The sequence below is a fragment of the Leptonychotes weddellii genome, chromosome 11 (assembly GCF_054177405.1).
Source record: "Leptonychotes weddellii isolate Sample4059 chromosome 11, ASM5417740v2, whole genome shotgun sequence".
In the NCBI taxonomy this organism is placed as follows: domain Eukaryota; kingdom Metazoa; phylum Chordata; class Mammalia; order Carnivora; family Phocidae; genus Leptonychotes; species Leptonychotes weddellii.
The window spans coordinates 88,417,539-88,432,812 of record NC_138379.1 but is presented as its reverse complement, the minus strand read 5'-3'; the positions used below and the strand labels follow the sequence as shown (position 1 = coordinate 88,432,812).

Here is a 15,274-nt window from a genome sequence, read left to right as displayed (position 1 = left end):
AGTAAAAAGCTGTAGAGTGTCCAGATTAGGAAACTCTATTTCCCTTGAAAAGAAAGAAAGAAAAAAAGAGAAAGACTGCTGGTAATGTGACAACCCATTAGGATGTATAATGAAGGACAGCATCTTAAGGGCAATAGCTTAAGATGCGAGGCAACCGTTCATTTATTGGACAAGTACTACTTGATAAATGATCAAGCTACTCCAATGCCCTTTGCCAGTATACTTAATTTCCCTTAGTAAAGGAAGACAACTAACTGCCCAGGAATATAAATCTTTGATTTTTCCCAATTCCTTAAGTATACAAGAATTTAAAAAATGCTTTAAAGTCTGTGTCAATTACTTGGAACATTCATTTAGCTTCCCAAATGCGGCGCTAGCCCGGTGCATTCTCTCTCTCTCTCTCTCTCTCACACACACACACACACACCCCCACATGCTATCCCTGCATCTCAGAAGGGAAAAAGCGACACGGACACGCCACAGCCTCAATACATCAAAGGCTGGCCAGCACTTCAGCCCACACATCACCAAGTTCACGGGCACTGCTAGGTGGCCCGTGACATGGTCAACGTCCTGGGGAGCGCCCACTCCCTTCTCGACTCCGGAGCACCATCTCACCTCTCAGCTGACCTCCAGCCAACCCAGGATCCTGGTGTGCAGAGTCGTGAAAGGCTGTGAGGTCCGGACCATCCGCAGGCCCGCGCAGCCCCTCCAGGCTCTAATGATAAAAACGCAGTGCCTGCAGGCATTCCTTAGGGAAGAGTTCGGTGATCCCTCTAATCCCAATTTATTTCCAGTGAAGCTGGAACGGCACCACCAGGACACAGGGCAGAAAAGGGCCAAATAACCGAAGGTCTTGAGGGGAGGGCTGGAAGAGGAACCGACGCGGCCAAAAACACCCAAATCCCGTCCGCAGACAGAGGGGCAGCAGGGGCCGGCGGCTCGCGGCCACGTGCACTTGCTCAGGGGACCCTTTCCAAGACGCCGGGCCTGGTCGGCGCCAGCACGCCGCGTGGCGGCCGTGGGCACCAGAACGCAACGCTACAAGTTGTCGCCCGCGTTGCCGCTCCCGGCTCTGACAGGGCACACGCGCGCCGCCCCACGCCCACGCCCCTCTCCAGCCTCAACGCGACCCGGGGGCCGGGGGACCCCGCGGGGCGAAGGCCCCTGTGCCAGGCCCCCACGACCCTCCGCCGCAGCCCACGGGCCCCGCCCAGCCCGGTTCCAGGCCGAACCAAACCTCCGCGCCCCTGCGGTGTGGACCGTTAGCATCCCAAGCATACCTGCGAGTCTGACCACCACCTCGGAGACCCCGGAGTCGTGGCGGAAGCGCCGCCCTCGGCGCAGGAACCTCCGGCCCAACCACCACCAAAAAAAAAAAAACCCACCGCGGAGCGGCCGCGCCTCAGCGTCCAGGTGAGAGGCTGAGCGCCGCAGCCCGCCCGCCCGCCCGCCTACCTTCCTCAGCGCGGCTTGCCGCGGCCTGGCCGACGCCGCGGCCCCTGACGACTCGGAGCTGACCCCGTCTGCAGGCGGTGAGCGCCCGGGAGACCTCGGGGGGACCCAGGGGCCGAGCCCTCGGGGGTGGGGGGCCGGGAAAGGCGAGGCCCCAGTGCCCGCCCGCCCCGACTGAAGGAGGAGCCCGGTCGCCGGTCCTGCGGCGGATGGAGACGGGGAGGCAGCTTGGGGGCCGCTCCGAGAGCGATTACGACTCTAGGCGCGAAGCCCGGGGGTTTCGGGGTGACTTGGGAGACCGCGGCGCCGTGAGGGCGGGGAAGGCAGGAACGTCCCGAGACTCACGCAGCGGGCCGCGAGCCTCGAGCGTTAAATTCCCGAGGCGGCCGGCTGGTGCGCGGCGGTGGCAGCCCGGAGAGCGTGCGCTGGGAGTGGGGTGGCGGCGGGCGCAGGGCGCCGCTCAACGTCCTCACCTTCTTGGTGCCGGGGCCTCCCGCGATCCGAGACACGCCTGTCAGGGAAGAGGAGCGCCCCGGCTGCCCCCCTAGAGTCTCCTGCTGGGGGGACATCGCTTCCATGAAGAAGACTTTACCGCAAATACCAACCCAGGAGGAGGCTACGCGGTCATGTCCGCGGGACGGCGGCCGGAGGGGCGAGGACGCGCGGGCCCGAGGCGGCTGCCGCGCTCAGGCAGGGAGCCGGGCTCCGGGTGCGGGCGGCGCTCCTCCCGTCGGGGCCATGCACGGAGGCTGTGCTCGGCACCGCGGGCTGCAGGCGATTGCGGCTGCGACCGCCCGTCCGCGCCGCGGCCCGCCCCGCCTCGGGCCCGCCCCCTCCGCGCCGGGCGCCCCGCGCCGGGACCCGCCCCCGGCCGCCGGCCTCCGGCCGCGGCGCTCCCAGCGGCTGCCTCGGACTGCGGCGCGAGGAGCCAGGCGTCTTTCTCTGCTTGCAGAGATCTGCTAGGGTACAGGCGACCGACTGACCTTGCCAGCCCGCAACTCCGGGCACGCCCAGCCCGCAGGAGCACACCGGCCCGTGTCACGAACGGGGGCCTCTAGGGCACGGACGCGCGCCTCTCCCGCCGCCCAGCCCACGCGCACCCGACCCCATCCCTGCCCGCGCTGCGCCCGCGGGGGACGGCGACGCGGCAGCGCGTGCGGCGGCGCAGTCGCGGCCACCTCAGCGCAAACCGAGGACCTGCGGTGATTCCTGCCTCGCTTTCAGTGGACTGCAGAGGGGTTCCCCCCCCGACCCCAACCCGGACTCCCACCCCACCCCCCAGGCCCCAAGCTCCCCCTCCCGTGGCCTCGGGTTGGAGCTGCGCGTCGCGGGGTGCTGGGCTGTGCACATTGGGAAGCCCCCAGCATCTCCTAACCTCTTGAGCAACCCCGAACGTTAGCATGTTCAGGTAGCCTCGTTGGCTTCTGCAGCCGCGGGTCAGCAGCCCCTGCACAATTTGCACCAGCGGTTTCCGCTGTCTGCGGCTGCAAAGACATGGGCATTCCAAACGTCAAAGCGCAATTAAGGAAAATGCAGGCGAGAGAGGACTCTGAAATTTGGCTTAGCCATTGAGAAGGCTACAATATGTGGAAGTGTTTATCAGATATCTGTGCCGAGAGCATAACTTCCTGACAGCCCAAATAGTGGCAAATTTTTTTAAGGCCAGAGAATAATCGGAGGGAGGGGATTTGGAGCCAACCCCGGTCGAGCTGAGTGTTGCTGCACTTTGCAGGACCGACTGACTGGTGCGGATGATTCGGTAGGTGGCATTATTCCCTTGGAGTAAGGACTACATAAAGGGTGGATTAGCGATGAAGGACACCACTCCGTGATACCATGTTGTTGAAGGAGGTTTGTTTGTTTTTGTGATTTTTTTTTTTTTAATTGAGGTTCCTGTAGGGTTGGGCTGTTATCAGGATGGGTTGTAGAAGAATAGGGCTCTGGCCGGCTCTGTTCCAAGCAGGAGATGCTATCCAAAACACACACACATTTACACACCCCCCCCCCCCCAACGCTGGCATTGTTTATTGTGGAAATAATGGGGAAAATGTTCCAGCCCATTTTAAGCCTTGTCCACATCACATTGTTCAAAGCAGACTTACATAGGCTGTAAAGAATCTTGATTTATATAATACATATATGTGTATAAATCATTCTAATATATATGTATGTATATGTGCACAGACACAATTTTTCAGAAGTGGCTCTTTCTGCAGCTTAGACCCCTGTGTAGTGACAGGACTTCACACCCACTATAGTTTATCATGGATTTTACACTGCAGACAGCTTTGCAGTTCCTTTCATTCCGTTCTGAACTCATGCTATGATGCTTCCTATCATGAATGGACAATCCCAGTTTTCCTTACTCTGCTTCATTTTTTAAATTTCGATAATACTTATTTCCTTTTAATATTTCATGTAATTAACTTATCTTTAATGTTTATTATCTCTCTTCCAGCGATCAGAAATCTTTTTGTTATTGTTTACTCTTGCATCTCAGGTGCCTAGAGCAGTGTCTGGCACAATAAATGTTTGTTGATTAAATGAATGAGTGAGACACAAAAAGGATATGAGATCGATCCAGAAGGGCCAGGCCTGAGTTGTTATTTTACGTATTAGGGGTTTTATCAGAAACACCTGTGTTATCAGGTGTTTCTTTTTGAGATAATACCTCGTACTCCAATCACATGTGGAAAACTCACTTTCACTTTAGAATTTGTAAGTGCTTTTATTTCAAATTCCATTAGTTTTGATTTGCATAAAAGACCATCCCACCCGTCTCCTATAAGGAGTTTTGAGGGAGGTCTCCCTTCCTAAAGAACATTGCTGTTTGCTCAGATTAATATTATCATGAGAGTAATGTAAAGAACACGAATAAGATACAGTCACTCCCCAACTTAAACCCTTCCTTGGCTCCTATGTCTATGGAATAAATATCAAATGCTACAGTGTGATATACAAGGCTGTCTACAATTTGACACCTCACTCCCACTTCTTTGTGTTATCTCCTGCTCTACTTAACTCTAGCCCTGTTCTCCCTCACAGGGAACTGTGTGCACTTCCAAGAACGCCTGGACCTCTCACATCTTCATGGCTTTGAATTGCTGCTCTTGTTGTCTAGGAAGTTTTACTTCTCTATGTTCCAAGCCCTGTTGTTTTACATGTATTCATCTAGGGCCTGGCGCATAGCAAACATCTGATAAATATTTGTTGAGGAAAGAAATCTTCAAGGCTTATATCTATAATTACCTCAGGAAAATTTTTCTGACTTTCTCTTTACCTAGCTACCTCCACACACCAACCACACACACAAGGTTAAGTGCACCTTCTGTAGTAGTAACGTAACATTTATTGAGTTACTTTATACTAGGTATTAGTCTAAGCATTTTACCCATTTTAATTCACTTAAATCTTAATCTGTGAGCTATATTCCCTTACACCCCATTTTACAGATGGGAAAACCCAAGTCACAAGGATGTTAAATGACTTGTTCAAACAGCTGGTCAGCAGTGAAGCCAAACTTGGAACCTGGGAGTGTGCTCCAGAATCAGTGCTCTTCCCCTCTCGTGTCCATACTGCCTCTCCTGTGTGCTTTCCTCTCCTTACAGCACACAGTACACTAGGCTGTTACCAGCTATTTTACTTGACTGTAAGCTCCTTGAAATTAAAGGTCGTGTTTTGTCTTCTCTTTTTTTGTGCCAAGCACAGAGTTACACTCTCAAGGATTCTTTTTTTCAGTGACCTAGCTTTGAATGAATGAGTGAAGTAGTAAAAATAACCATTTTCAGGGCGCCTGGGTGGCTCCGTTGGTTAAGCATCTGCCTTCGGCTCAGGTCATGATCTCAGGGTCCTGGGATCGAGTCCCGCATTGGGCTCCCTGCTCAGGGGGGAGCCTGCTTCTCCTTCTGCATGCTACTTCCCCTGCTTGTGCTCTCTCTCTGACAAATAAATAAAATCTTAAAAAAATAATAACCATTTTCATTATACAGTTTAAGGAAGATGCTCTGATGTGGGAGAAGTAATCGTGGACTAGTCCTATCATTCCTTAGACGGTAAAAGCATTTTCTCTGCGCTGGCGATGTTACCGTGTAGAAAGTGTGATGCCAGAAAACAATAGTGATGACAAGGCAACTGAAGGAGTGTGATGACCATGTCTGACACAAGCAGGATGCATCCAGAATATTTTGAAACAAACTGTAAAGCAAAGTACTAAGAATAGCATAGTTTAACAGCTGGGAAACACCAATAGCAGACCTTTAACAGGAACTAGTCTAAGAATGAAACCAAAATGTTTGGCCAACCATTAGATTGAGTGACAGTGAATAAATTTAACTATGAAAGGGGATGTCTGCACAACTCATTCATCCAATATATATTTATTGTGTGTCTGCTGTGTACCAGACACTGTGCCAGGCGCTTGAAATATAGTCAAGTTGAGTCCACAAGTGTCATCCTTGTAAGCCCCAAAATGCACATAAAAATCACTGGCAGTGCTGTCTGAATATTCTAGAGCAGAGATTGCGAACTAATGGGCCACAGAGTGAATTCAGGCGTGTTTTTCAACATATATGCTTTTTTCTTTTTCAAACTTGTTGCCACCTTAAAAATCAAGATATTTCATGTAGAAATCTGGGCTACATTTCTCCAAGGCAACAACAGATAAAACTGAGTTGTAGCTGTGTGTTATTACGTTTAATGCTCATGGTTGTCACAATCACCACTGTCTCTAGTGCTGGGCAACTACTAACACCTGAGGTAGTGGAAGATGAAATACTGGCAAGAGAGCTAATGAGGCCAGAGAAGAATGACAAATACCAAGTGTGTGTGTGTGTGTGTGTTTTACATTAATAGAATTTTTCAGGAAGAGAAAAAGTTGATAGTGTCTTATTGTTGTAAGAGATCAAGCCCTCCCCAAGGTGAATATAAGCCTTGATATGAGAGGTTTTGACTTAATTATTAAGATCAGACATGGGGGCTTTCTTTCTCATCCTTTGGTTAGAAGCCCAAAGGGGCTATTTCCTTAAAGAACAGAATCCCAGTTCTAAGACTAGAAGTTTATGAAGTGGGAGACAGAGGAGTTAGGAAAAGCAGAGGAGGAAGAAAGGAAGAAGGGGAGTATAGAAGGAAGATGTTAAGAGCTGAGGCTGGAAAAAGAGTTTGGCCAGACTATGAAGGACCTTGGATTCTATGGTAAAAATTTAGATATCCTCTAGGGAAAGTGGTAAAAATGACTGGCATCTGTTGAATGCCTGCCATGTGTTGGATATACATTACATGCATTATCTCATTTAACCTCTACCATCACCAAAGACATTTGTATCATTATACTCATTTTAAATATGAAGATGAGGGGCACCTGGGTGGCTCACTCGTTTAAGTATCCAACTCTTGATTTTGACTCAGGTCTTGATCTCAGGGTCATGAGATCGAGCCCCGCATCGGACTCTACACTGGATGTGGAGCCTGCTTAAGATTCTCTCTTTCTGCCCCTCCTCTCTCTCTCTCTCAAAAAAAAAAAAAAAGTTAAAAAGAAAGTTTAAAAATAAATAAATAAATGAATAAGAAGATGAGGCTCAGAGAAGTTAAGCAACTTTCCTAGGTCATTAATCAAAAAGTGGTGGAGTCAGGATTTGAGCCCAGATCTGATTGAGTTCAAAGGCCATATGCTTATGATGTCACAGTATTATAATAGTAATATCTATCACTTATTGAGAGTTAACTTTGAAGGATATGGAGAAAAGGATTTGGTAGTCAAAACACTAACTTAAGCACTTTACACACTCTCATAATCTTTGAAACAACCCTAATGTTGTGTATTTTTATGCCCACTACATAAGTGAAGAGCTCAGAGATATTAAAGTACTTATCAGAGTTCATATGGCTATGAGTCGAAGAGCCAGAATCAAACCCAGGACACCCAAAACTCACACTCTTAACCACTACAACTGATGGTATGGTCTTATTTTTGTTCCTTTTGACTGAAGAACATCCTAAATTGTGTCCCATTCATTTCATGTGAGATAAAACTAGATATGCCCCTAAGCCCTTCCACTTAGTCCAGGGTAAGCTTGCTTGCTGGTCAGAGGCTTAGCTTAGTTATTTTTAAAGTATATTTTACAAAGCAACTTGATATTTTAATAAGAAACAGCAAAAAGGAGAAATGTCTGTTTTTCATCAAAGTTTAGGTTGCTCTGTGAGCCAGATTAAATTAATTAACTGATTATCATTTGTTGTCTATCACATGCCTTATGTTCTTGCCCATTCTTTAAGGGTCAGCAGAATCTGTGACACCTCTCCCCACAAAGGACTTTAGGTTTCTTTTTTCTCTTTGTTTTTCCTAGACATTTCAACTGACTGCATGTTTTTAGCTCTGTCCACATGTTTATAACCCTCCCTAGGCATTTGTGGAAATCAGCCCATTATCTGTGCTGATATAGTAGAGATTAGGGAGCTCAGTACATGACTAGGTTCAGTAAGTTGTGCAAGATTGCTCAGCTAATAAGTAGTGCAACAGCATTCCAGTCCAGTTCTGGTTCTCAAAAGTATGAAACTTAAATCCTTTCCCTTAAATCCTATTTAAATTATAAATGAAAATCAATTGTTGCATATTTGCAATGGGAAATAACAGAAGATGGTATAGTAATAAAACAAAAATATGTTTATTGCAGCATTATTTAGAATAGCCAAATTATGGCAACAACTTAAGTGTCCATCAATAGATGAATGAATAAAGAAGATGTAGAATATATATGCAGTGGAATATTATTCAGCCATAAAAAATAATGAAGTCTTGACTTTGGCAGCAACAAGGATAGATCTAGAGAGTATAATGCTAAGCAAAATAAGTCAGATAAAGATATATGCCATATGATTTCACTCATATGTGGAGTTTAAGAAACAAAGCAAATGAGCAAAGAAAAAAAGAGACAAGAACCCCCAGACTCTCAAATATAGAGAAAAAACTGATGGCTGCGAGAGGGGAGGTTGGTGGGGGAATGGGTGAAATAAGTGAAGGGGATTGAGAGTACACTTATCACGATGAGCACTGAGTAATGTATAGAATTACTGAATCATTATATTGTACACGTGAAACTAATATAACACTATACTTGAATTAAAACAACAAAACCAAAAGTTTATTTTTTAATAGTGCTTATGCCAACTGAAAAGAAATTAGATATAGAAATTCTAAAAGAATTTTTACTTTAAAGCATATTTTCCAAAGTATGTTATATGCAACGCTAGTCCATTAGGATACTTTTTTTTTTTAATTAACATATAATGTATTATTTGTTTCAGGGGTACGGGTCTGTGATTCTTCAGTCTTACACAATTCACAGCACTCATCATAGTACATACCCTCCCCAATGTCCATCACCCAGCCACCCCCTCCCTCCCACCCCCTCCACTCCAGCAACCCTCAGTTTGTTCCTGAGATTAAGAGTCTCTTATGGTTTGTCTCCCTCTCTGGTTTCATCTTGTTTCATTTTTCCCTCCCTTCTATGATCCTCTGTCTTGTTTCTCAAATTCCTCATATCCATGAGATCATGTGATAATTGTCTTTCTCTGATTGACTTATTTAGCTTGGCATAATACCCTCTGGTTCTATCCATGTCATTGCAAATGGCAAGATTTCATTTTTTTGATGGCTGCATAATATTCCATTGTGTGTGTGTGTGTGTGTGTGTGTGTGTGTGTGTATACACCACATCTTTTTTTTTTTTAAAGATTTTATTTACTTGACAGAGACACAACGAGAGAGGGAACACAAGCAGGGAGAGTGGAAGAGGGAGAAGCAGGCCCCCCGCCAAGCAGGGAGCCCAATGCGGGGCTCGATCGACCTGAGCTGAAGGCAGACGCCCAACGACTGAGCCACCCAAGCGCCCCACCACATCTTTTTTATCCATTCATTTGTTGATGGACACTTAGGCTCTTTCCATAGTTCGGCTATTGTGAACATTGCTGCTATAAACATTGGGGTGCAGGTGCCCCTTCAGATCAGTACATTTGTATCTTTGGGGTAAATACTAGTGCAATTGTTGGGTTGTAGGGTAGCTCTATTTTCAACTTTTTGAGGAACTTCCATACTGTTTTCCAGAGTGGCTGCACCAGCTTGCATTCCCACCAGCAGTGTAGGAGGGTTCCCCTTTCTCTGTATAGGATACTTTTTTTTTTTTTTAAAGGAGGGGTTCCATATTCATGGTTCCATGGGAAATGACACTAATGTGATAATGTACATTATAAAATGTGGTATAGTAAATCTTTGATAAATTCTGTAGTAAAAAAAAAAAAAAAACCAGCCAAACCCTGCTTAATCTTTGCTTGATCTTTTTCTGCCTCTATATGTCTATATGTTTAACATGCTAATACAGTCCTATAAGAACATTGCTGGGGTATGCAATGAACTTTAATGCAGTGGAGACGGGAGAATGGGGTATATTTCCCTTTAAGTCACTTCCTCTCTATTGTTTCTTTCTCTGGGCATACAATGTGCTCACATCCTTACAACATTGAAATAAAACCTTCTCCATCATGCTTCCTTCTTGAATTATCACTACTGCCCCCCACACATGCTTTCTTTTTTTCCTTCTTGCCAACTTTTGGAAAAAGGAATGCATATAAACTGCCTCTGCTTTTTCATTGCCTTCCCTTTTTGCAAATATGAGATCCCTTTCATGATTTCCCAGTGAGCAAATGCAATAGCTTCTATAATCAAAGATGACACTTTGTAGCGTATGTCCTGCCACTCTTCTCTTGGCAGCCATGACACTTGTATTGCATTCATTCATTAGTTTTACAAATATATAAAGATACAAAATGAACAATTTAGACATGCTTTCTATTTCTAATCTTCAAAAATTTATATTCTAGTTTCTCTATTTCTCTGAATTCTCTAAGTCACCTTCACTGGATCCTCTTTTCCTACCCACATGTTTAATGTATGCATCTCTTAAGGCCCTTTCATTTCTCTTTTCCCAACATACACTTGTATGTGCAGACACACACACACACACACACGTTCAAGGTGTTGAAGAGAAGAACCATGACTTTTGATTCCACAGATGTTGAATACGTGAATTTATGATTTTCCTAATACTGAATATAACTATAGCACCTATACTATTATTTTTATTCAAAATGAGGATTGTTACATGAGTGAAATGGGAAGTTGTTGTTTTTTCCTATGATAGATAGGTGTGTATTGAGTGAGAGAAAGTCAGAAGTGGATTTCAGAGGACTGTATCGTACATATGAAAAAGACATATAAGCAACTAGCAGATAGTTATTGAGAACTTCTCAATTTTCTGTTAAGAAGTGATTAGGAAGATGTCAGATGAAAATTTTACCATACCATAAAATTTTACCATAAAATTTCTCTGGAAGTGCATATCCATAAAATGAGCAAAAAGAGTTTTTAAAAATCACTTACTGTGGGGCGCCTGGGTGGCTCAGTTGTTAAGCGTCTGCCTTCAGCTCAGGTCATGATCCCAGGGTCCTGGGATCGAGCCCCGCATCGGGCTCCCTGCTCCGTGGGAAGCCTGTTCTCCCTCTCCCTTTGTCCCTGCTTGTGTTCCCTCTCTCACTGTGTCTCTCTCTGTCAAATAAATAAAATCTTTAAAAAAAAAAAAATCACTTACTGCCACAAAGAAGGAAAGGAACATACCTAAGCCTGCAGTTCTCAAGGTTAGGTCTCAGGCATTGAAACCACCTTGGGAACTTGTAAAAATAATATTTGGGCTTCTTCTCCAGAAATTCTGATTAAATTGGTCTGGGGTGCAGCCTAAATGTACAATTTTTTTAAAGCTCCATACCTGTGTCTAAGGTTAAAAACATTGACCTGGGGTGCCTGGGTGGCTCAGTCGTTAAGTGTCTGCCTTCGGCTCAGGTCATGATCCCAGGTCCTGGGATCGAGCCCCATATTGGGTTCCCTGCTCCATGGGAAGCCTGCTTCTCCCTCTACCAGTCCCCTTGCTTGTGTTCCCTCTCTCACTATGTCTCTCCCTGTCAAATAAATAAATAAAATCTTTAAAAAAAAAACCAAACATTGACCTAAGAAAAACATTCCAAAACATGGTTATTGAGGGGGTGAAAAAGATTCCAGAGAGTAGTAAAGAAGAGTAGTGATGTCATGTTCCTTACCTCACTCCAAATCCTAGAGGGCAAACTTCTGAATTGGCCAAATACAATTCTTGCTAATGTCACTAATTCTAGAAAGAAACATAATGAGTAAGTATTATTATTTTTGTCTTTTCCTTCTGATCAGTGATTAGTAGGAACTGCTGCTAGAAAGAAACTGGTGATAATGAAAAATGAACAATGAACCTGCCTCTCTCTTATGGAAGGGAGGACTTCAGAGCTAAATTCAAGAAATAATCTAAAACTTGAAGGTCTTCCTCCGTTGAATGGTATACCACCCTCCACGCCAACTATAAGCAGAGAGAAGCAGAGAGTCTTAGTATAGAATATATAATAAAACCTCAGAAGAGATAGCAGAGAATGGGCAAGATGAAACAAAATGATGTGGCAGTGATGCAGAAATACTATAGCACAACATGAAATCATGCATTGCATGCAAAAGATAGAATCCAACCTAAATGAAAATATAAACTAAAGGAAAAGAAAATAATTTATAAATGCTGCATTCTATAGAACTTAATGAGAACCAGTATTCAATGAATAAGAGCTCAAAGATGAAATAACAGATGAAAAGAGAGGTTGCAAGCTTAAAATAAATGAGGACCCAAATCAATGTCATTACAGAACAAATAAGTAAAAAAGATGCAAAAACTTAACTTTAAGATCAAAAGAACATCCTGTGTTTTTGGTAAATTAAAAACAGAACACTTAGCAGGAGGATATATCCTTATTAAACTATTAAACTTCAAGGTTCCACTATAATGCAAGTTCCATGAAGGCAGGAGTTTGTTTTGTTCATTGCGATATTGTTAGTGCCTAGAACACTACTGAGCAAATTAGAGGTATCCAGTAAGTATTTGTTGAATGAATGAAAGGGTGAAGAAAGATTTCTTCACTTATTCAGGCATGAAAACCAACATATCTAATTTCTAGTTCCACTTATAGGGAGGTTGGAAGTCACCACTAGAGCTTAAAAACAAGTAAAAAGCTGAACAGACTGAAAAATTAAGCACTCTTCTTGGATCCATAGGAGGGGAACACACAGGGCAAAGTGCTGCACACAAGATTGGAGAGACAGGGAAATACAGGGAGCCAGGGATTACTGAAGCAGACACTCAAGCAGAAGCTGCTGCCATGTCAGGGTAGGAAAACTTGACTGTAATTGATGAATAGCTAGAGGCTCAATGTGAACAACTCAGAAAGTTAAAATCTGCAGGGGAACCTAGACATGGTGGGGTGGGGTGGAGGGTCCCACAACAGTGTAAGATTTCCAGGATACTAAGTATCAGAGAAAAATCCCTGGGGGCTTCCAGCTGAGAGAGGGAGAAAAGGAACCATTTTGAAATACACCAGAGCATTCTGTTTTTCTTAGTAACACCTGTCTTTCAGCGAAAACTAGTTAACCAGAGCCTAATCTGGTGTATTATCAGAACCTAAGTGACCTGGAAAGGAAATACCTCATTCCAGTCCTCCTTAGCCATCTTGTCCCACCTAAGAGGGGAAGAAAAAAACCTGAGAAACATTTGTGAAGTTCACAGTCCAGAAGCATAGTCTCACTAAAACACAGACCTAATCATAGGACTATAGAATGTTTTCCCTCTCTAGCACCTCACCAGCACATTATTTTTTAAAAATTTTTTATTGTTATGTTAATCACCATACATTACATCATTAGTTTTTGATGTAGTGTTCCATGATTCATTGTTTGTGTATAATACCCAGTGCTCCATGAAGAACGTGCCCTCTTTAATACTCATCACCAGGCTAACCCATCCTCCCACCCCCCTCCCCTCTAGAACCCTCAGTTTGTTTTTCAGAGTCCATCATCTCTCATGGTTCATCTCCCCCTCCGATTTCCCCCCCTTCACCAGCACATTATTAAAGGCCTACTTACTGCAGTTCCTTTTGCCCATTACAGGATGTCTAGCTATCAAGATAGTTATAAGGCATAACAAAAAGGAAACAAAACAAAACAAAACCCTTCCACAATTTGAAGAGACAGAGTATGTATCAAATCCAGACATGGCAAGGACATTGGAATTTTCAGACTGGGGATTTAAAAGAGCTATCTGTAATATACTAAGGGCTCTACTGGGTAAAGTAGACAGCATGCAAGAATAGATGGGCAATGTAAGCCGAAAGATGGAAATCCTAATAAAGAACCAAAAAGAAATGCTATATATAAACAGCAACAGAAATGAAGGATGTCTTTGATGGGCTCGTTAGTAGATTAGACATGGCCAAAGAAAGAATCTCTGAGCTAGAGGATATATCAACAGAATACCTGAAAACCAAAAAGGAAAGAGAACAAAGGCTGAAACAGAATGTAGTTTCTAAGGACTATGGGACAGCTATATAAGTGTAACATACACATAATGAGAATACCCACTGGAATACTCGGTGGGAAGGAGAAGAAAAAGGGAAAGGAACAGAAGATATATTTTGAAACAATAATGACTAAAAATTTCTCCATATTAATGTCTGACATGAAACCACAGATCCAGGAAGCTTAAGAACACCAAGTAGGATAAATACCAACAAACTACACCTAAGTGTATTAGTGTATCATTTTCAAATTATAGAAAATCAAAGATGAAGAAAAAATTGTGAAAAGCCAGAGGTAAAACACACCTTACCTAAAAAGGAGCAAAGATAATTGCATGTAACTTCTCAGAAACCATGCTAACAAGATAGTGGAGTGAAATATTTAAGGTATTGTGAGAAAAAAAAAACACTTCAACCTAGAATTTTTCACCCTGCCAAATTATTATTAAAAAGTGAAGGAGAAATAAAAACTTAGACAAACAAAAATTGAGGGAATTTCTTGCCAATAGATTTGCCTTGCAAGAAATGTTAAGAGAAATTCTTTAGAAAGAAGAAATATAATGCAGATCAGAAACTTGGAGCTACATAAAAAAGGAAAAGCATCAAAGAGAACAAGTGAAGATAAAATAAAAACTTTTTTCTTATTCTTAACTGATCTAACAGATAACAGTTTGTTAAAAACAATAATAGTAGTGATATATTCAGTTATGTGTATGTCGGATATATACACACACACACACACACACACACACACATACACATATACAGCTAACGTCATACTTAATGATGAGAAACTCAAAGTTCCCACTATGATCAGGTAAAAGACAAGGATGATCCCTCTCACCACTCCTTTTCAACATCATACTGGAAGTCTTTGCTAATGGAATAAAGCAAAAAAAATAAAGGTATACAAATTAGAAGAAAGACATAAAACTGTCTTTTTTTTTTCAAATGGCACAATCATCTATGTAGGACATTGAAAAAAATCAGTCAAATAACTCCTGGACCCAAAAAGTTATTTTTATTTTTTTATTTTTTTAAAGATTTTATTTATTTGAGAGAGAGAGTGAGAAAGAGCATGAGAGGGGAAGAGGGTCAGCGGGAGAAGCAGACTCCCCACTGAGCGGGGAGCCCAATGCGGGACTCGATCCCGGGACTCCAGGATCATGACCTGAGCCGAAGGCAGTCGCTCAACCAACTGAACCACCCAGGCGCCCTCAAAAAGTGATTATAACGAGGGTGCAGAATACAAAGTTAATATACAAAAGTCAGTTGCTTTCCTATGTGCCAACAGTGAACATGTGGAATTTGAAACTAGAAACAGAATAATATTTCAGTTACCATCCAAAAAATGAAA

General features: G+C 43.7%; 1 protein-coding gene and 1 long non-coding RNA gene across 2 annotated transcripts in view; one reads left to right on the top strand and one right to left on the bottom strand.

Annotated features, from left to right (window-relative positions):
* ARHGAP20 (Rho GTPase activating protein 20) overlaps positions 1 to 2,236 on the bottom strand; it is a 124,184-nt gene extending 121,948 nt beyond the window's left edge. Inside the window, exon 1 of the mRNA XM_081797366.1 lies at positions 1,929 to 2,236. Within this exon, the coding sequence (XP_081653492.1) occupies positions 1,929 to 2,033 (105 nt within the window). The 5' untranslated portion in view covers positions 2,034 to 2,236. The remainder of the gene's footprint in view (positions 1 to 1,928) is intronic.
* Positions 2,237 to 2,898: 662 nt separating this feature from the next.
* Positions 2,899 to 15,274, top strand: part of LOC145716325 (uncharacterized) — a 123,506-nt gene continuing 111,130 nt past the window's right edge. The window contains exon 1 of the long non-coding RNA XR_014138941.1: positions 2,899 to 3,214. This is a non-coding gene — a long non-coding RNA (uncharacterized LOC145716325). The remainder of the gene's footprint in view (positions 3,215 to 15,274) is intronic.